Raw genomic sequence first — 22,040 nt, 5'->3', positions numbered from 1 at the left:
CATTGGGACAATATTGACATATAATATACTGCCTGACTCAAAAGTTCTGGAACGGTGACGACTTTTCTCTGCGTGATGCCTCGTTTGTATGTGAGAACAAGCCTTGTGCCTGCCCCTCCTGTGCGTGTCAGAGGAGAGGAGAAAGGCGGGCGGTGGGAGAGCACAGACTGACTCCTCCGCTCGCACCTCTTCCCGATCGACTGCCTGCTGCTCCAGGCAGGATCGGCTCTGCCCGGCACTCGACAACGGCCAGCAGCGCGCCAGGCACACACAGGCGCACACAGGCACAAACACAGGACACACATGCACACACATGCACACGTGACACACATGCACACATGCACACACAGGGACACACAGGCACACACGGCACACACAGGCACACACAGGACACACAGGCGCATACACAGGACACACACAGGACACACAGGCACACACATGCACACACACAGGACACACAGGCACACACAGGCACACACACAGGACACACAGGCACACACACAGGACACACAGGACACACAGGCACACACACAGGCACACACAGGCGCACACAGGCACACACACAGGACACACAGGACACACAGGCACACACATGCACACACAGGCGCATACAGGCACACACAGGACACACAGGCACACACAGGCACACACACAGGACACACAGGCGCACACACACAGGCACACACAGGTACACAGGCACACACACGCACACACACAGGACACACCGGCACACACATGCACACACAGGCACACACATGCGCGCACACATGACACACAGGCACACACAGGCACGCACATAGGACACGCAGGCATACACAGGCACACACACAGTACACACATGCACACACATGCACACACAGGCACACACACAGGACACACAGGCACACACAGGACACACAGGCACACACAGGCACACACATGCACACACATGACACACATGCACACACATGCACACACAGGACACACAGGCACACACAGGCACACACATGCACACACAGGTACACACAGGCACACACAGGACACACAGGCGCACACACAGGACACACAGGCACACACACAGGCACACACAGGCACACACAGGCACACAAGGCACACACAGGCACACACAGGACACACAGGCACACACAGGCACACACACAGGACACACAGGCACACACAGGAACGTACCATCCTGAGGAGGGCCAGAGCTGTGTGCAGGCAGGACCGCGAAGGCCCGGGAGCGCTGGAAGTGGCTACGCCAGCCCTGTGCCCAGGCCTTCCGCACTCCTGCCCGGAGGTGTGGCCCTGCTCTTGGGGGGTAAGAGCACCTTCTCTCCATTTGAACCCCACGGGGCAGTCCCTGGCACCTGCACCCGCCGTGGCGTGCCCCCTGGACACCCAGACCCAGGCCCGCCAGCAGGGCCGCCCGCTGCCTCGGTTTCCCTGCCTGTAAAAGGGCAGAGGAACAGCCCCGCTCCTGGGGTTTCCGCAGACGACACCTCAGCGGTGAGGCTGAGGGCGAGCTGGTGAGAGCACCGGCACTGGCACAGGTCCCGCCACTCAAGCCCGTCCGCACCCCGCTTCTGGGTCTGTGGATTCAGAAACAGTAAACCCCCCGAATAAAAGAACTCCATAACCAAGCACGTGTGAGAATCACTGTTAAAACCACAAAACTGGTTCCCAGCCAGAGCCATCCTGTGTGAAGAAACTCCGGGGAGAGTGTCAGGGAACCCACTTTGGGAACGGCTCTTGCAACCCAGAAGAGAATTTGAAAGCACTCAGAGGCCAGGTCAGTGGCCAGCATCGTCCCCGCTTCCAACGGGCATGGCCAGCATCGTCCCCACTACAATGCTCTCTAGTCCGAGGCACTGGGAGGGCTGTGAGGGCGTGGCCAGAGGAGCGCCACCCTCTGCCCCACCCAGCTCTCCCAGGCCTGAAGCAGCCTCCCTGCCAAGTGAGAGGCGTCAGAATACCAAAGAACCAGCACCAGAACTCACCGCTGGTCCCTCAGGAACTGTTTTCAACTCAGCTCACATTCCAAACACATCTGGACTCCAAATAAAGAGGTTTCACCTACCCGCCCTCCATTTTCAAGAAAACCTAAGAACAGCCTCAACGCAAAACACCAGAAAACTAGAAACAAATCCTGGAGCCAGACCTCACCGCCTCCAGTGGCACGGCCCCACCACCCCCCACCCCAGGACCGCTCCCTGCATCGCTGAGCTCTCCCCCACCGCCCGCCCCACCCCCACGGGCTCACCTCCCGAAGACGACCCTCAAGCTGACAAATGTGCTTTGTTTCAGTTCCCAGACTCAGGTCCCACAGGAACAGCTCTCAACCCTGACTGTGCAAAAGCTGGAAACTTAAAAAAATCGCCCATCGATGTTTCCTCTCTCCCTTCTCCCTCTCCCTTCCTCTTGTTTTAAAAAAATAAATTAATGAAAAAATATATTTTAAAAAGATTGCCCTGGCTGGTTTGCTCAATGGTTAGAGATCACCCTGCAGACTGAAGGGTCACAGGTTCAATTCCCAGTCAAGGACACATAAGTCAGTTGCAGGTTCCCCAGCCCCTTATAAGGGGCACATTCGGGAGGCAACCAATTGATGTGTCTCTCTCACACAGATGTTTCTGCCTCTCTCCTCCCTCCCTTCCAACCCTCTCTAGTAATCCATGGGGGGTGGGGAGTGGGGGGGGGGAATATCCTTAAGTGAGGATTAAAAGTAATAATAAATAAAAATAAAAAAGGTTGAAAATCTCTTATCTAGAAAACTAAGTGAGACTAGTCAGGAAAAGTCTGGGGTAAACAGATAAAGAGACAGATTAACCCTACCAAATATTAAACCTTACAAAGCCATGGAATTATAGTCAACAGACACTGACTGATCCAGAAATAACAGCAAGCTAACGTAAAATTTAATACCAAAGGCTGCTTTTCCAATAACAGAAAAGGAATGGCTTTTCAATAAAGGGTTTCGTTCCTCCAAGGTGAATGAAGTTGGATCTAAATTCTATGTGAATGGCTAAAACCGGTTTGGCTTAGTGGTAGAGCGTCGGTCTGCGGACTGAAAGGTCCCGGGTTCGATTCCGGTCAAGGGCATGTACGTTGACTGTGGGCACATCCCCAGTAGGGGATGTGCAAGAGGCGGCTGGTCGATGTTTCTCTCTCATCGACATTTCTGGTTCTCTATCTCTCTCCCTTCCTCTCTGTAAAAAATCAATTATATATATATATATATATATATATATATATATATATATATATATATATATTTAAATTCCATGTGAATGAAAGATCTAACCAGAAGGATAAGTCACAAGAGCCTCCCAAAGGACATTTTTAAAAATAATCTTGGAGTGGCAAAACTCAAAATACATAAAGTAAAAGCTGGTTAGTTTGACTAAAGGAACCTTTCTGTATGGAAACAAATATCCTAAGTAAGTTCAAAGGACAACCTGAGAAAAAATACTTTAGCGACTGGAATAGAGTTAAATATCTTAGAAACTGGTGAAACAACTAGAAACAACTAACAGAAAATAAGGAGAGGGAGCAGAAAAAAGAAACACAACGACTTAAGAAGACATTCAGCCTCACGGGATTTAAATAACGGCAACGCACAGAACCAACATGGCATTCTGTCTTCATACTTACTGAAAGTGAAATGCCTGACAATTTCTAGTGTGAGGGCTTGAAAAATCTGGAAAAGCTCAAACACCCTTGCTGGGAGCATAAATTACTACCACCTTCTGAAGGAGCAATTTTGTAGAATCTATTAAAAGTCCTATCTAATAAAGAAGGAATATGCTAATTGACCCTCACAGCATCATAAATATGGCGGCACCCACAGCCAATAAGAAGAGGATATGCTCATTGAATGCCCCGCCCTCAAAGATGGCAGCGCCCACAGCCACAGGATGGTGGTGCCCAGTCCCCTAAACTCCCCAGCCGCCCAGGGCCAGCTGGAGGCACAGGCAAGCCTTGGATGGCAGCTGCCCAGTCGCCCAGGGCCGCCGAAGGCTCAGGTAACCAGGCCCAGCAGAGGCTAGCGCTGCCGGCAGTGGCAGCAGCAGAGGTGTGATGGGGCGTCGCCTTCCCCAGATTGCCGGGTCAACTCCTGCCCCTGAGGGTTCCCGGACTGTGAGAGGGGCAGGCGGGTTGAGGGACCCCCACTCAGTGCATGAATTTTCACGCACTGGGCCTCTAGTTTAAAAATAAATACCTTGGACAAAAAATTCACTTCTGGAGACTGAAGTACACACACAAGAAAACAAAATATGTACCCACAGATGCTCCCTGAGCTGTTTTATGTCAGACACTAAAATCAGGAGCACCACCCCAGGAGACAAGTGAAATGCCTATCTACAGCCAATGCAGTGTTAGCGAAGATTTTAAAACGGTACCTGGCATGAAAGGGCTGTCAGACTAATGGCTCAGCATGTGTGACACACTCTCACTGCCCTGAAAACAGGTCGGGGACTGACAGCACGGATGAGCCTTGACAGGATGCTCAGTGAAGGAAGCCAGACACACGGCCGCTGGCTGCGTGATGGTTCTATTTATATGAAGCTCCCAGGAGCGGCACCGCTGGAGACAGATCAGTGGGTGTCAGAGGGGGGATGGGCAGCGCCTGCTAATGTAGAGGGTTTACTTGGGGGCAGAATGTTCTGCATCGAGACATAGGGGTTGCAAAAGGGTATGCTAAAATGCCACTACACTGCGCACTTTAAAACGGTCAATTTTACGTCATGTGATTTTTACCAAAACGTTTAAAAATAAACAAATAAAGGAGGTGTACAGACAAGCATGTGTGTCTAGAATGTCTGGAATGAAGCACACAGACTGCCAGCCAGGCTCCCTGGGACCTCCGGGGGAGGCGCAAGGGGCGAGGAGAGCAAGAGGTGCTTTTCATCTCACACCCTTCTGCTTTGCTTTGTTTTTTCAAATCACTGCATGTTACTAGGTTTTTTGGTTTTGTTTTATGTTTCTTGATTTTCATTTAATCAAGTAATAAATACATTAGCCTGATAAAAAGTTAAAATATTACGGACTAAGCTAAATGAAGTCTCTTTGATCACACCTAGCACCAGGTAGGGCCTCTTGGAAGCACTTGCCTACATAAAGAGCAGAGAATATGTAGTATTGTTTTGTGAGGGTTTCCATGTAATAAATTCTAAGTAAATACTTGCACTTATAAATAAATAATTGGGCCCCAGACAAAGCTCCCTCAGTACCATAAGGACCCACCCACCACCCAACACACACCCCCAGCACTCAGGGCGGCCCCAATCCACGGCTGGGGGAAAGCAATCATAAAGAGCATTTTTTAAAAATTAATCCTGGAGAGATCAACATATTCCCACATTTAGCATTCATTCTTTCTTTAGTTTTGTGTTAGCCTGGATTTTAAGAACCCATAAAAATTTTTGCTACTCAACTAAGAAAAAAAAAAAAACTGCACTATTTTGGGTTTTTTTATTATTATTATTTTAAAAGAAAGAAAAAGCTTAGAAAAAAAATAAAATAAGTGAACCTTATTTGAACTTTGGAAACACTTGACTAATTAGAGGTAATTATGCCCGAGTCTGCCTTGTGAAACAATGGATTTCCCTTCTTGCGAAATAAAACGATAACGACATACTGAATTTTGCAAATAATGAAGGAAAATAGTATACCCTGAAACAGCTGGCTGGATCTTACCTACAACACAGCTACGTGCGGGGCCATTACCGGCACAACTGTGTCTGCGGCCCGGGAAGAAGGCATGCTTTAGAAGGGCTCCTGGTGGCTCTGAGCTCACACTGCGCAAACAGCCTGGCGGCCACCCCACACGGCCCTCACAGACCACACCTGAGGAGAGCCACACTGAGCCGCCCCTAGAAAGGAGTTCCTGAAACTACATTCTAACCAAAGGAGCAAAGTTTTCCCTGTCCACAGCTATGCACCTCTCCCCCATCAGCATCTTCACACACCAATCACAGCAGCTCCATTCTGACCAATCAGAACAGGGCTCTTGGACCAATCAAGCTGAGAAGATTAGGAGTCCTCGTTAGCATAGGATGGGCCAATCGGGGCCCAGCCCCTTTGGCTGGGAGACCACACCATCCCTTTCCACCGGACTGAGGACTGAGGACTGAGGCTGCCTGTGCCCTGGGCAGAGGGCACAGCCCACCAGAGCAGGTGGAGGGAGCGGAGTGGTGGCTGGAAGAGAACCTTGCCCTAGGGCTGCCCCACCGCTGTGCTGCTTCATAACTGAGCTGTTTGCACCCCAAACTGCGTTTCCTGTTGGCAGTGAATTGGCACCAACAACCGCTGTTGACATCAGAATCGCCCGTATCGCTGCGATCCAAAGCATCCAGTCAGCTCTATATCCGGGCTGCATGCTGACACCCATATACACACTAGTATACCCTTTCCTAACTCTTCCCTCGGCCCGACCCCATGTCCACCCCTTTCTCCAGCATCCAAAGGTGCCTACACCAGCAGCCTCTCTCTGAGCAGCAGCCATGCCCCGGGCCCCCTCTCCACAAAAGCTCCCAGGCAACCAAGCCCATGCCTTTTCCATCCCTGGAGCCTGCGGCTGGTGGGGAGCCCTCCCCGGCTCGGTAACAGGCAGAAGTGAAGGAGGTGCCGAAGGACAGACAGACACACTCCCCAGCCAGCCCGGGTCCGGGCCCTGCTTCCACCCCAGGTGGCATTTCCCCGCCTCCCACTGGACGGACAGAGGACCCAATGATTGGGCGGAGGTGACAATCCCAGCTCCAGAGACTCCGCTTTCCTGGGGTTTGTTGTTCTGTTCCCCAGGCCCCTGAGGGAAACAGGCCTGGGGGGAGCCGGCACCGTGGAGCTTCCTCACAGAGGGGCCACCTCACTTGCTCCGAGGCTCGCCTCGCCCCTGGAGGCCAGGCCAGCAGCTGGGGAAGGTGGGGGGGCTGACAATGCCCCTTGAAGGGCAGGGCTGGAAAGGGGCCGCGGCACTCAGGTGCCAGAGCCCGCCGGAGCTGGAGCGCGGCTCACAGCAGCAGCGCCAGCACACCAGCTCCCGGAGGAAGGACCTCCGATGCCAAGCTCCAGAATGGACTCGTCATGCCAGACTGTGGTGCACAGAGACCTTGTACCAGGCCTGTGAGCCTGGGCCCAGCCGGCAGCTGCTCCAACCCCGGAGGCTCAGCAGAAGGGTGTTGGTAAGCAGTGGAACCCTTTTTATCAACTTCCTTTGCAGATGCTCCAAAAATAAAACCAACAGAAAACAAAACAAGAAAAAGGAAGAAGGAACAGCAGGCCAGTGAAGAGCACGCTGCCGACAGCGCATATAGAATTCCCGCTGTGGACGTCAACAATCAAGGCCACGGTCAAGACTCCAGCCTGATGCAGTGAGGAGACTCCCCACTGCTTTGGAGAAGCCTCCTGGCCTCCACAGCTGGCGTCCGGAATTGCCCAGATAATCCTTGCTGTGAGGCCTTCTCCGAGGGGAGAGGGCTCTGGTGTGAAAGTTCCTTTTCAGAGTGCAGCGCGGTGGTCTTTTCTCCTACAGATGTCTTAGGAATGAACGCAGTGCCTCTCACCTTCTCTGCCCTGCCTGCCTGCTTAGAATGCTCGTTTTAGCAAAGGCTAAGAAAGGAGCCTCACGTTCCCGCTAACGAAATGGCTGACTGCTCCGAGTTTTTTCATTGTTGCTTTCATTACAAAATGAGTCAATAAAGTTGCCTTGCTCTGGCCGTTTAAAAAAGAAAAGGAAAAGGAATGCCCGATTCACATGCATGTGAGTGCAGACCTGTAAGGATGAGTCAGCCAGGGCTGCCTCCACACAGCACCGCAGCCAAGACAGCGTCGGCAGACACTGGTGCCCTGGCTCTGCGGCTGGGAGACCGCGGGCAGGTGGCTGCTCCTGAGGCTTCTCCTCAGCTGGCAGGCGGCCTTTCTGCACCTCACCGCGTCTTCCCTCTGCGTGTCGGTCTGTGCCCATTTTCCCCTTTTCATAAGGACGCCATCTGAGTGGATTTGGTCCCCAATGGCCTTGTCTGAACGTGCAAGGACGCTCCAAATAAGGTCACATTCTGAAGGCAGGAGTGAGGGCTCCGACTTACCTTTTTTGGAGGAAACACAATTCAATCTATAGCACTGTCACATTCTCTTCATAAGAGGTCCTTACATAAGCCTGGCCTGGTGGCTCAGTGGTGAGCCTCGTCCCAGGCAGGGCCCAGGGACAAGGCTGGATTCCCTGTTTGGTTCCCTGTCAGGGCCCACGCTTGGTGGCAGGCTCGATCCCCCACAAGGAGTGTGCAGGAGGCAGCTGGTCATTGTTTCTCTCACCGCTGAGTTTCTATCTCTCTCTCCCTCCCTCTCCCTTCCTCTCCGAAATCAATAAAAAACATACTTTTTTCAAAGTCATTAAGTAATGACTTAATCCATAAAAACGTGAAACTGTAAATTCAGGATGGTTTTACTGGGATATAATTGATATACATTACTGATAAGCAGTCTGAATTACATATACTGTGAAAGGATGACCAGAGCACATTTACCGGTAGTTAGCGTGCGTCATCCCATAGATGCCATAAAAAGAAAAACCAAAGAAGCCCATTTTCCTGCCATGAGAACTCTTAGGGTTGACTCTGTCCACCATCACAGCAGTGCTAACGACAGTCATCATGCGGTCTAGTACATCGGCAGTGCCTAGCTTATAAATGAACGCTTGTACCTTTTGACCATACCATATTATATTAGTTTCAGGTATATGACATAGTGGTTCAGGGTTTGCATGCCTTATAAAGTGTCACCATCAGTCAACTATGTCTAATACCCAGTTATTATAGACATTATTAACTATACCCCCTGTGCAGTACATTACATGCCGGTGACTTATTTTATAACTGGGAGTGTTCACATCTTAATCTCCTTCCCTTCTCCCCTCCGTTTACCCAAGCCCCGCCCCCCGCACCATCAGTGTCCTCTGTGCCTGTGAGTATGAAACGGCACATCTGAGGGCAGCCCCATCACATGTCCACCACACAGCCCTCACTCTCCCATCCTCTGCGGTAGGTCTCGCCCAGAACTGGCGAGGAGGCGGGACTGTTAGATCAATCACATGCAACGCATTTCCTTCGCACCTTCTCCCACCCTAAACCTCTCTGAAGTTCCCTCTGGGACCCCCAGGTCCACGTCACGTGGCTGCTGGGTAATGATCCATAGTGGAGACAGGGCCCGGTAGGCTCCAGGAGAAGGACTACCAACACTCCCAGTTTCCCGCCGTTAGAAACAGGACAGAGGGAGCAGCATGCCGTCCAGGGCAGGCAGCAGAACGCGTGTTTTTAACGTTGACAGACATGTCCATGGCCCTCAGAGTGCAGCCTCCACCCCACACGCCAAGCCCCCATCACCGCCGACTGGCCTCCTCCTCCCTTCGCTGCAGTCAAGACGCAGAGCCCGTGCTGCTCCGTGACAACCCGCACCTCCTACCCCAACAAGCCCACCCTTCCCTAACCGCCTGCCCTGTGTGCTTCTGTGCTGCGAACCGCCTGCTCTGCCCTGTTCACTGGGCACCATGTCTGTTATCGGACGATGAATTACTTACCAAGCCCCTTCATCGGGCTTGCAGGCTGCATTTCCGAGGGGGACACCAGACCCTCCACGCTGGGAAGACAGACCGTCTTCTGTTATGCAAAGGGGAGGGCAGCCGCACCTGGGCGACCACCGCAGGGCCCGGCCTGGGTTCAGTAAGTCCAGGCCCCAATGGAGTGACCCTCTCGGCGGCCCCTGCAGACACTCTCCGGGGAGAGCAGGAGGGCACACCGCAGCGAGGGGACGCAGCGAGGCGATCGGAGAGAGAGCTGGGAGGAGCTGGGTTAGTTAAGCTCCAAGGGGCCTCGTAGCAGCCCTTCCGCCTCCTTCAGGGCGGGAGGCCCGGGGCTCTGCCGGCTGGGATGGAGAGCCGGCCCAGGCCGCTCGGCAGTCACCCCGAGGCCGTGGGCGCCCTGCCCCCGCTGGGAGGGCCGGGAAGGCCGTTTCCAGAGCCGGGCGGCAGGCTGGGCCGCGGACAGCATCTCGTCTTGTGGAAGCAGCTCTTTCCGCCGCGCTCCCGTGTCCCAGGTAAACATGGCGCTGGCTAGTCTCACAGGGGGCCGGGGTGGTGCCCGCGGAGACGGGACACGCCGCTCCGACGCACAGCTGCTGAGGGCTTCCAGAACAACGAGCCAAGGTTTGTTTCCGCCATCTTTATGACTGAATTTTATTCTGGAACATGTAGAACATTTGCACGTCCCGAAAGTCTGAACTATACAAAAGTACATAAAAATAAGCTAAGACAGAAAGAACTGCCTTAACATAGTAAGGCCACGGACAAGCCCACGAACGATACCCCGATGGGAGCCACGAGAGCACCTCCCGGGGTCAGGAACCAGACCAGGATCCTCCCTCCCCTCCTCACCTGGCCCGGAGCTCCACGCATTTCGGCAGAAACAAAGACAGAGGTTACACCCAAGATTGGAAAGAGGCAAAGCTATCTGTTAACAGACGGCACGGTCTTACTTATAGATCCAACAATTCTATTGAAGATAATAAACGAATTGGGAAAACCTGCATTACACAAAGCCAACTGATTACACAAAGAATCAGCTGCAGTTCGGTGCTCTCCCTCCTGGCACACACCTCCGCCCCGCCCCCTCCCCAATTACCATCAGCTCCTCACTCGCAGGATCCTAGGACCCTTCCTTTACCTCTACGACTTGTTTCCTAAGCCCACTTCTTTTATGAATTACTTTTTATATCTCTGTGATTTACCAATATATGTTCTCTTACAGTTTGGGCCTTGGCTCTGAATTCTTTCCTAGCCAGAACCTGTTCATTAAAAACAAAATAAATCAGTTGCGTTTCTATACAGTAACAAAGAACAACCTGAGAAGGAAACTGAAAAAACACTTCCACTCACACTAGCATCAAAAAGAAAAATATACTAGGGACAAACCCGATGAAGTGGGCGAGAGACTTGTACACTGAAAACTACAAAACACTCTGAGAGAAGTTTCAGATCTAAATGCACAGGCGCATGTTTGTGGACAGAGATCGGCTGGATGCCCATACTACCCAAAGCCATCCACAGATGCAGCGCCTCCTTATCAGAATCCCAGCGGCATTGTCTGCTGATGTAGAAAATCCTCCCTAAGATTCATATGGAGTTTGAAGGGCTCCCAAATAGCCAAACAACCTAGAAAAAGAAACGGTTGAAGGAGTCACACTTCTGATTTCAAAACACACCTCACGAAGCTACAGCAATCAGAGTGGCCGGGCAGACACGCAGACCAGGCCACAGCGAGCCCAGGGAAGAAGGGCAAACACGTGGCAAATGACAACGGTGCCAAAACGATTCAAGGAAGAAAGCACAGTCTTTCCAACAAAGGATGCTGGGAGATGGGTATCCACATGCAAAAGAATGAAGCTGGATCCTTACCTAACACCATATACAAAGATTAACTCAAAATAAACTAGGGACCTAAGCACAAGAGCTAAAACTACAAAACTTTTAGAAGAAAACGGGCGGAGCAGGGGAGAGGAAGGGGCTCAGAACCTCATGAGTTTGGACTTAGTAATTATTTCTTGGCTATGACACCAAAAACACAGATAAAACAAGAAAACAAAAGATAAATAGGGTTCATTAAAAGTAAATGCTTTTTGTGCATCAAAGGACATTATCAAAAGAGTGGAAAGGCAGCCCACAGAAAATATGTACAAATCATTTACCTAATAAGGAGTTAATATCCAGAATACATAGAAGTCCTATACTCAGCCAAAAATATCTGATTTAAAAATGTGCAAAGGGCCAAAACCGGTTTGGCTCAGTGGATAGAGCGTCAGCCTGCGGACTGAGAGGTCCCGGGTTCGATTCCGGTCAAGGGCATGTACCTTGGTGTGGGCACATCCCCAGTGGGGGGTGTGCAAGAGGCAGCTGATCGATGATTCTCTCTCATCAATGTTTCTAGCTCTCTGTCCCTCTCTCTTCCTCTCTGTAAAAAATCAATAAAATATTCTTTTTTTAATGTGTAAAGGGGCTGAAACCGGTTTGGCTCGGTGGATAGAGCATCGGCCTGCGGACTGAAAGGTCCCAGGTTTGATTCCGGTCAAGGGCATGTACATTGGTTTCAGGCACATCCCCGGTGCGGGGGGTGCAGGAGGCAGCTGGTAAATGTTTCTCTCTCACCGACGTTTCTAGCTCTCTATCCCTCTCCCTTCCTCTCTGTGGAAAATCAATAAAATATATATTTTTTAAATGAGCTGGTTTGGCTCTGTGGATAGAGCATCAGCCTGCGTACTGAAGGGTCCCGAATTTGATTCCATCAAGGTCACATGCCTGGATTGCGGGTTTGATCCCCAATAGGGGGTGTGCAGGAGGCAGTCGATCAATAATTCGCTCACATTCTTGAAGTTTCTATCTCTCTCTGCCTGTCCCTTCCTCTCTGAAATCAATAAAAAAAAAAAGTTTAAAAATAAAAACGTCCAAAGGATCTGGAGACACTTCTCCAAGAATATATACAAATGGTCATGAAATGCACACAGCTGATGCAGAAAGATGCTCAGCGTCACTCGTCATTAAAGAAATGAACATCAAAACCACAATGAGACAGCACCTCACTCTCATCATGGCTATTGTCAATAGGACAGAAAATAATAAGTGTTGGCAGTATGGCGGTTCTTCAAAAAATTAAAATTAGAATTACCATATAATCCAGCAATTTTACTTCTGTGTATTTACCCAAAAGACTGAACGCAGGACTCAACGGCATTATTCACAATATCCAGACGGTGGAGCAATCCAAACGCCTAGCGATGGATGGAAACCATGTGCCACATACATGGTGTGTGAGGGATGTGTGCTGCACACAGTGGAATGGTACTCAGCCTTTAGAAAGCCAAGGGCTGACACATGCTACAGCATGGATGGATTCTGAAAACACCATGCTAAGTGAAAGAAGCCAGGCCCAAATGAACAAACAGTGTGATTCCACCTGCATGAGGAACCCAGAGCAGCCACACACATACACACAGAAAGCAGAAGGGTGGGCGCCGTGCCAAGGGGAGGGACTAGGAATGAGTGTTGGATGGGGACAGTTTCGGTTTGGGAAGAAGAAGAACGTTCTGGAGAGGGGTTGTGGTGATGGTAGCAGAACAATGTGAATATGCTGCATGTACACTTAAAAGTGGTTAAAGGGTCTACTTATGCACATACATAAAAATGTATCTCATGCATATGCATTAATGAAGAGGAATATTGATGTACTTTCTGGTTTCTCCTTTATGTTTCTTTTTAAAAAGATAAGCAGATGCACAAGCAGCTGTGCCTCCAATCCCGTCCTCCATCCACCCCTCACACCTCTTTAAGACAAGAGCACACCTGGTCACCATCTCTTCCTACAGAATTATTGTGGTGCTCAATTTTTCACTATTCTAAACTGCTCTGGAAACCAGCCCCATGTTATAAAAGTTGATGACATGGTGGTCTGGGTGTTATTTCACTGTCAGAAAGAAAATTCTCAATTTCCAAATGTTATTTCCCATTCTAAATAATAGAGGAATATGCAAACTAGCTGGGACACCGGAATATCATGACTGAACAGCAGGGACCTGAGGCTGCATGATGCCTGGCAGGGGCGAGGGACCCCAGCCGAGCCCCTCACCCGGCAATGCTTGAGGGAGTACCTCATGCCGATACAGGGGACCTCATGCTGCGTCGTGTGTCTCCCCCCCTCCTCCCCCCCCCCCCCCGCCCGCCCATCAGGGCTTCACAGGAGTGGGGCCAGCCGGGTCTGGGTCTCACCCAATGGGGGTGGGGCCAGCCGGGTCTGGGTCTCACCCAATGGGGGTGGGGACAGCCGGGTCTGGGTCTCACCCAATGGGGGCGGGGCCAGCCGGGTCTGGGTCTCACCCAATGGGATTGGAGCCAGCCGGGTCTGGGTCTCACCCAATGGGGGCGGGGCCAGCCGGGTCTGGGTCTCACCCAATGGGGGCGGGGCCAGCCGGGTCTGGGTCTCACCCAATGGGGGCGGGGCCAGCCGAGTCTGGGTCTCACCCAGTGGGAGCGGGGCCAGCCGGGTCTGGGTCTCACCCAATGGGGGCGGGGCCAGCCGGGTCTGGGTCTCACCCAATGGGGGCCGGGCCAGCCGGGTCTGGGTCTCACCCAATGGGGGCGGGGCCAGCCGGGTCTGGGTCTCACCCAATGGGGCTGGGGCCAGCCGGGTCTGGGTCTCACCCAATGGGGGCGGGGCCAGCCGGGTCTGGGTCTCACCCAATGGGGGCGGGGCCAGCCGGGTCTGGGTCTCACCCAATGGGGGTGGGGCCAGCCGGGTCTGGGTCTCACCCAATGGGGGTGGGGCCAGCCGGGTCTGGGTCTCACCCAATGGGGGCGGGGCCAGCCGGGTCTGGGTCTCCTGCATTTTCGAAGCGCGTGCGGGTGGTGGGCAGGGATTTGACTCTAGGTCCCGCAGCGTGCCCCAGACTCTGACAGGAGGGAGATTTTATATACATTTTACTAATTTTCTTTCATCTCTGACACTGCTATTATAGAGAAAGGGCAAATAACAATATTAAAATATTTCCTCTAATTAATTCCCTTTTAATGCGCATGAATTTCAGGCACTAGGCCACTAGTCTTACCTAATAATAGACAAACATGTAAAATTGACTATACCTCCACTACGCCCACAGCAATCAAGTGTGTGTGAGCAAATTAACCCAACAAAGATCGCGGGTTAATTTGCATATGCAGGTGTGGGGCGGCCAGGAGGGGCGGGACATCTGCTGTGAGGGGTGGGGAGCCAGCGCAGGGAGCTACAGAGCAGCACTCCCACAGGGAGCCGGGGCGGCCAGAGCGAAGCCAGGGGAAGGAAGGCTGGTCTAGCACAAATATCGTGCAAGGGGCCTCTAGTGTGCTAGAAGTGTCAAAAACACAAAATAACACTCAATGATTGTAGGGCTGCAAGGCGGACTCTACCAAGGTGGGATATGACCCAGAAGTTGTGCCCAAAGCTTCCTCACTCCCATCCCACCTCCTCTTGCCATCCATTTGTGGTTGCTCACATTCTAGACAGAACTTAGGTCCCCGTCCAGTTCCTCAGGGGCCTAGCCCTACTCATTCCCTATAGCTCAGGTCTCCTGACCTTGTCATCACCGCCAGGGCACTCTGGTTCCACAGATCAAATTTAATCAAGTTCATTTTTCCCTTCGAATCTCCCACAATCAGCAAACAAAACTCTAAGCAAACATCGGGAAGTCCTTTCTTGCTCCCAATTTTCAGAGATGTTCCTGAAGCAACAGTGACAAGCACAGAGTGGTGGCGGACAGAGCTTCTGCAGTGATGTCAGCCAACTGCACAGGCAACTAAGGAAAAGCAGCTGATTCCTTCAGCTTCATCACCTTCCACCTAAACTCCTCCCTGTGCCTCTGGCTGCCACAGTCCACGCACAGTCTGCAGGGAGGACTTCCACAGGCAGCTGCAGGCCGGCTAACGGCCGGCCCTCGGGAGGACGGTGTGGAAACCATTGTGAGGGAGCATCTGAGAGCTGGAGAAACCCTCCCCCACTCGCAGGGACGGGAAGAAGCGGATAGTTCTCCCCAGATAACATCTCAAACGTGACAGGGTGCTTACTGAAGCTCATTCCAACGACAATTAAAGACACACACACCACCTCCCGCTGGAACTTAAGACTTTGTAGAGGATAAGCCACTTATTCCAATTAGGCTAAATTTTTCTGTAATTATTTCCTTCCCTTTGGCTTTGAATTTTTTTATTCTTTCAGAGATAGAACTTACAAAAAAAAAAAAAAAAAAAGCCAGAAATCCCAACAATGGAGCTAACCACACCAACACAATTCCCTATTTTTGAAAAGCTTTCTGAAATTTTGCAACATTGTTCAGCAATTCCTTAGGCACCCTGTTAATATGATTTTAAGCGGATCACACCCCAGACATATTTTATGATAACTGCACATTCAGCCAGCGCCATCCCACCCTTATTTCCAATTTGGCAAACTGCTCCACCAAACCAAACATATGCCCACTGGAAGGAGGGGCCGGTGCAAACCCGGAGTGCAGCCATAATCAATGGGCCCAGCTCCTTGCTTTGCTCTGATTTTCACTTCAAACTGAAGAAGCCCTCCGGGTGCGCTGAGCTGACACCGGCACAGTGCTGCAGCCAGCAGCACCAACCCGAGGACCCCCGGAGCCCTGGGCAGCAGAGCTCAGCGCCAGCCCTGGTAGCGAGAGGCCCTTCCTGAGAATGCTGCGGCCGCACAGGGCCGGACGCCCGCGCTCCCTTCCCCGGAGCCGGCAACGACACCTCCTCCGGAGCTGCTGCAGGTGTCGGCCCAGGCTCAGCCGGCCCTTCTCCACGGGAACCGCCAGATTGGGGGTGGGGCCCCAGCCCCACCAGGTTCCCAGGAGCGGACCAGATAAACACCAAAAGGCCGGGGCATTGGAGGCGGCAATAAGCCCGGGGGAGGGTAACACTTAGCAGCCCACTTTCCTCCGACTACACTCGGAATTGGTGTGATCAGGGTCTGGGCAGGCGTTAGCCACACATTTCCTGGCTCATCAGCCAGACTCTGGGACCGGGAGCCCAGCCCTTCACACCCGTTCATCTCAATGATAATGACGATTTCCTCATCCTGGCCCCCTGGAATGCATCTGAAAGGAGCGCCGCTCCCGCTGAAACCTGGCTTCGGGGGTCCCTCCTCCCTCCCTGGCAGACGGGCTGCTCCCCTTCCCCGCATTTTCATTCCACGGATCTCAGGGAGGAGACTCCCAAAAAGGCCCGGGAAATCCCGGCTCTGCCAGGCTAGCTGTCTCCGAGGGTGAAGCAGGGCACGCCTCACCCTAACACACAATGGCGTGCAGGTCCCCATCACAGCTGCCCTCAGCCACACAGGCCGGGTTACCGACAGCAGGAGTGTTACCTCACAGGCTCTAAGCCAGGGTCACTGTCACCAACCTGCCCCGGACGCCACGCTGAACCATGTTTCTGTTTTGCATGCAAAACGGGCAGAATTGGCGAGGCTCCGACCAGCACGGGACACGGGGAGCTCAGGCACCGCTGCCCGCCAGCCGCCCAGCCGGATGTGGCACAGATGGGCGCAGCTCGGACCCGGCACAGACGGGCGCAGCTCGGACCCGGCACAGATGGGCGCAGCTCGGACCCGGCACAGAGGGCGCAGCCCGGTCCAGGCACAGAGGGCGCAGCCCGGTCCAGGCACAGAGGGCGCAGCCCGGTCCAGGCACAGAGGGCGCAGCTCGGACCCGGCACAGAGGGCGCGGCTCGGACCCGCGGCGTTCTTCCCCAGCAGACGGGAGGGTTAACCCGCTCGCCAGGAACCAGGAAGCATTCCCAGCGCCCAGCCTCCCGCTCGGTACACGGCCGTAATAAGAAAAACATGTTGCCTCGCTCATACATAAAACTGCTTTTCCACAGTCTTCTTCAAGATGTTTTCGTTTACTCCCGAGTGGATCGCTATCATTATTTATTACGGCCATCGCGCCAGGGATCCGGGCCAGAAGTAAACACTGTCAAAGGGGAGAGGGGGGCCGAACCCCACTCCCGGCTCGCCTACGTGCGCGGGCACACAGCCTTCTATGGAAAGGGAGAGAAAGAACTTCCAAATCCTTTAACACAGCCTTCCCATGTTTTCACACAGAAATCTACTTTTCGTGTATAAAACACACTCAATTTATATGGTTTCATCGTCACCGCTGAAGAGATCCAACAACCCAATCTCCTGTGACCGTAAAACGGATTCACATTGGAGTGTGCCCATGTTCTGTGAGTTTCCAGCTCCCTCCCCTAGGGAGACGACTGTTAGATTCCTGGAAAAATAAAATTACTCCACACAGGGTTCAAGCTGGCGGAAATGGCCCGGGACTGCTTCGTTCCTCGGAGGTTTCTGAAATCCAACTGGGAACGAGGAGACCCTGAGCCCGCGAGGCGAGCCACCCTCCGGTTCCTGTGACACCTGGATGTGAGCGACACTCACCCCTCCGCGCCGCCTCCCGCCCCCCAAACCGCCGCCACCGCCGGCCGGACCCCGCGGCGCCCGCGCCCTCCGCCCGCCCCCGGCCCCGCGCCCGGGCCCGCAGCGCAGGGAGCCCTCGCTCCGGGCGCCGGGCGGAGGGCGCTGGGCGGACACGCTCACACCGGCTGGGACGGAGGCCGCCCGCCGGCCCCGCGCCCGGGGCGGTGCTGTGGGCACCCAGCGGCCCCGCCACGCCCGCCGCCAACCGGGGACGGCCGTGCCCGCCGTCACCGCATCGGCTGCAGTCGCGCCCGGGAGGTGCCCGCGCCCCCCCGGAGGCCGGCCCCGGGCGCGCAGGGCGCAGCGGGCAGGGGCGCGGGCCCCCTCCGCCCCGCGGGGAAGGCGCGGGGGGCGGGGGGGGACGGGGGGCCGGGAGACGCCGGAACCCACCGGCGTGTGAGGAGCGGCCCGGGTTTTAGGCTGAAGTCGAACTAAGTTTGCAAACCCCCGACCGGGAGGAACGGCGCCTCCCCAGCCCGGCGGGACACCCCGAGCCCGGCGCGCGGCGCAGAGGCCGGGGCGCTGCGGGGTCTGGACGGCGGGAGCGAGCGCAGCCTCCCCGAACACAGGCCGCCCGGGGACCCCAGCCCTCCCGCCGGCCTCCGGGCAGGGGCGCCCCTCCGCGGCGCGCCCGCCCTGGTGCGGGTGGCCGGAGGCGGTCGGAGACCCCGGGGGCCGGCGGAGCGCAGGGGCCTCGGCCACCGCGGCGGTGGGGGAGGGGAGGGGAGGCCAACAAAAGGGAGGCCGAGGCCCGCTCACCGGGCGCCGGGGGAGCCGCTGCCCGGCCCGGGGCCCGGGGAGGAGCCGCGTCTGAGGACCCACCGGGCGCGCTCCCGCTCCGAACCCGCGGAAGCCGGCGAGGGGTCCCCGGGCCGCCCGCCCGCCCGCCGGCCTCTGGGGACGCTCGGCGGCCGGGGCGCGAGCGGGGGCACCGGCGGCGGGCGCGGGAGAGAGGGAGGGAGGGAGGGGCGGCTCCGGCGGAGCCCGCGCGGTCCGACCCGCGGTCCTACCTGCGGTCCGGGGCGCCAGGAGCAGGAGCAGGAGCGCGGCGGCCGCCCAGACGGCTGGGGCGCCCCGCGGCGGCAGTGCCGGGCCCCGGGCCATGCCGCGGGCGGGGGCCGGGGGCCGGGGGGCCGGGCGGGCGGCGGGAGCCACCACCCTGTGGCCGCGCGGCCGTGGCCTCTCGGGCGCTTCGCAGACGGTCCTTCCGAGGAGCTCGCGGTGCCTCTCCCCGGGCGCGGGCGGCGCGGCGGACGGCGAGGCTCGGGGCGGGCGCGGGAGTCCGGCCCCCGGGACCAGCGCGAGGGGCGGGCCGCGCAGGAGGCAGGGTCCCGCCCGCCCCGATGCAGAGCCAGGCCCGGCGGCGCCCCCTGCCGGAGGGACGCGCGGCCGCCGGCGTGGCGCGCGGGAAGCGTGGCCCGGACCCGGGACCGCGGCTCCGACCGGCCTCCCGCCCCGCCCTGGGCCAGCGCCTCGGGGCGCCCGGCCGCCCACGCTCAGGGGCGGGAGCCCGGGGCCTGGCTGGACGGCCCAGCGCCCGCCAGCCCGGAGCGCCGCCCGGCCCGCCCAGCGCGGGGGCCGCGGGAGCCAGGGCGCCGGACGGGCGTCCGGGGAAGGAGCGGCCCCGCGCCCGGAGAGCTGGCGGGCGCGGGGCGCGGGGCGCGGGGCGCGGGCTGTCCGAAGCCGCCACTGCTGGGGTTACGGTTAAGCCATTGTGTCATTTCACTCGTTAAGGCAGACCCTGCCTGTTCTCCGCGGAGCCCAGAACATGCAGAAGCAATTTGCTTCACTTGTAAAAAAAAAAAAAAAAAAAAAAAAAATTTGAACGCCATTCAAATGGCATATTTTCTTGCTTAATCTTGGTTTTGCTTAACACATGCAAAGGCCTGAAACTGGAGGGCCAGCCCCTCAGTGAGTAACTTAGGAATTTCCTTTGTTTTTCTCTCTCGCAGAAAGGATTTGGACTCAGCGTCTGTTACTTGTTGTGTGAAGTCCATCTTTTAACGGACTGGAAAGCCGTGTGCTGGTGTTTCTGCCCAAATGCCGTTTCCTGGTGGTCGGGTGACTGGGGAGACCCTGCGCCTCCCACACAGGGCTGCGGAGACAGCCTGCGCTGGGGGCTGCGGGCTGCGGGCTGGGGCCAGGCCAGGCGCCCTGGGCCTCTGTCGCTGCTGACTCTGGTGGGGGACACCCGCACCCCCGCTCCTCCTGCAGATCGGAGGCAGGGAGGGGGTCGGAGGAGGGAGAAGATGGTGACACCATTCTCCTGCCACCCTGGCCCCAGCCCACCACAGCCTCCTGGCCTCTGCCGGTGCCTGCCCCCAAGGGGCACGGGGAGGGCGCTCTCCAGTGCTGTTTGCAGACTGGCAGGGGTTTATCTCTGGGTTTTCTCCCCAAGGACGCCTGAAGGGTAAACAGGCTTTAGCAGCCGGTCTTGAAGCACTTAGTTCCGGACTCCTCCATGTTGGATCTGGTGAGACCAGCCGGGAGCAGAGGCCGCCCTCTGAGTCTGCCCGCTGGTCCTCAGCAGCGCTGTGTCCATTCAGCCGTCCAGCCGGGCTGTGCTCTGCTTCCGCTGCCGCAGCTGCAGACGCAGTTCCGGAGCCAGGGCAGCCCTGCCCCCTACGTGGTGGGAACCTGGGGAAACGCTGCGATGGGCTCTGCCCTCATCTGTGTGCAATTTCCATCTGACTGTTCCCGCAAACCCCACCGAAAGTTTAAACAGCGACACGTATTTTGCTGACAGTTTATTGGGTGGGGTCAGAAATGTGGGTTATAACACACATGATTCCTTAAAGCTTCTTAAAAACTATCTTTTCAGCATTTCTCTTTTCCCAGAATCTCCCCTATAACTCCAACCTGTTCTCCCTGTCTCTCCTCACTCCCTCCTTCCTCCCCTGCCTGCAGGTTCAGAACTGAGGGATAAACACAATATATTTAACCTTATAAGTGATAGGCATCAAAGTATGCTCTTTGTAAGTAATCAGGAGAATGTAGCTCAGCCACATGGGAGTACTTACTCCTTCCCACGTGTATCAGTTAGGCATTGCTGCGTAACAAACCTCCTCAAGCTAACACCCAAACAGGAACATTTCTATGTCACATAGGTAGTTTTTGTGGGTCAGGAACTCAGGAGAGGCTTAGCTGGGCACCTCTGGCTCCAGGTCTGCTGGGGCCGGAGGGTCTTCGCACAGCCACCTGTTCACATGCCAGGCAAGTCCATGCTGGGTGTGGGCAGGCCACCCGCACCCCCTGCAGGGCTCCCTGAACTTCCTCACAACAGGCGCTGGCTTCCCGGGGAGAGCCGGGCAGAGGCTGCAGCGTCCTGCCAGGCAGCCTGGGGCATCGGGCAGCGGCCTCTGCAGGGTCCTGCTGGCTCCCCAGGCCGACAGGGAGGGAAGGACACGGGGTGTGTAGGAGGCAGACTCCCTCCCACCCACAGGAAGCACAGCCGTGCTGTCCTGGGACAGGCCAGAGGGGAGACAGGGAGCAGGGTGACGAGCGGCCCCCGGAGGACCCGCCCGGGGCCCTGCGGAGACGGGGGATGGGGGAGGGGAGCGTGGGGGTGCTGAGCGGGCCAGCAGGCAGGGCCCGGTCCCGGCCTCCCCTCCCCGGAGCAGCCCCCCCACCTTTCCCCTTGCTGCTTCGCGGAAACGTCTGCTCCAGGCTTCTGCTCATTCCACTGGCTGCATAGCTTCTTACTTTTGAGCCTTAAGAGTGCATTGTATGTTCTGGATGTAACCCTGGCAACTCCAAACTGTGTCTCCAACCCCACTGTTCCCTGACCTCCAGACCTGTGTTTCAGTCATCTCCGTGGTCCTTCTGCTTGGCTGGCCCACTGGCACCTCAAACTCAAATTGTACAAACTTGATTGGCCGTGAGCCCCGCCTCAAACTTAGTCTTTTCCCTAAGACCCTCCCTCACCCAAAGGCACTGTCACCCCTGTAGCTCCCCAAGTCAGAAGCCCGCTCCCTGTGTCCACTCCAACACCGTGTCCTGTTGGTTTTGCTTTCT

At 55.6% G+C, this 22,040-nt stretch overlaps 1 protein-coding gene across 3 annotated transcripts in view; it reads right to left on the bottom strand.

The window, feature by feature from the left end:
- Nucleotides 1-19,742, bottom strand: part of ROR2 (receptor tyrosine kinase like orphan receptor 2) — a 148,939-nt gene extending 129,197 nt beyond the window's left edge. For 2 of the 3 annotated variants that reach the window (XM_084899011.1, XM_084899012.1), the window contains exon 1: nt 19,025-19,742. In XM_084899011.1, coding sequence (XP_084755137.1) covers nt 19,025-19,130 — 106 coding nt within the window. In that variant the 5' untranslated portion in view covers nt 19,131-19,742. The remainder of the gene's footprint in view (nt 1-19,024) is intronic. The other variant, XM_084899013.1, reaches the window with a different exon arrangement.
- Nucleotides 19,743-22,040: the final 2,298 nt, after the last annotated feature.

Source organism: Pipistrellus hanaki (assembly GCF_964339955.1).
Source record: "Pipistrellus hanaki genome assembly, chromosome: 11".
Lineage (NCBI taxonomy): Eukaryota > Metazoa > Chordata > Mammalia > Chiroptera > Vespertilionidae > Pipistrellus > Pipistrellus hanaki.
Note: the sequence above shows the minus strand (reverse complement) of the source record. Positions and strands in the feature narration are given on the sequence as shown.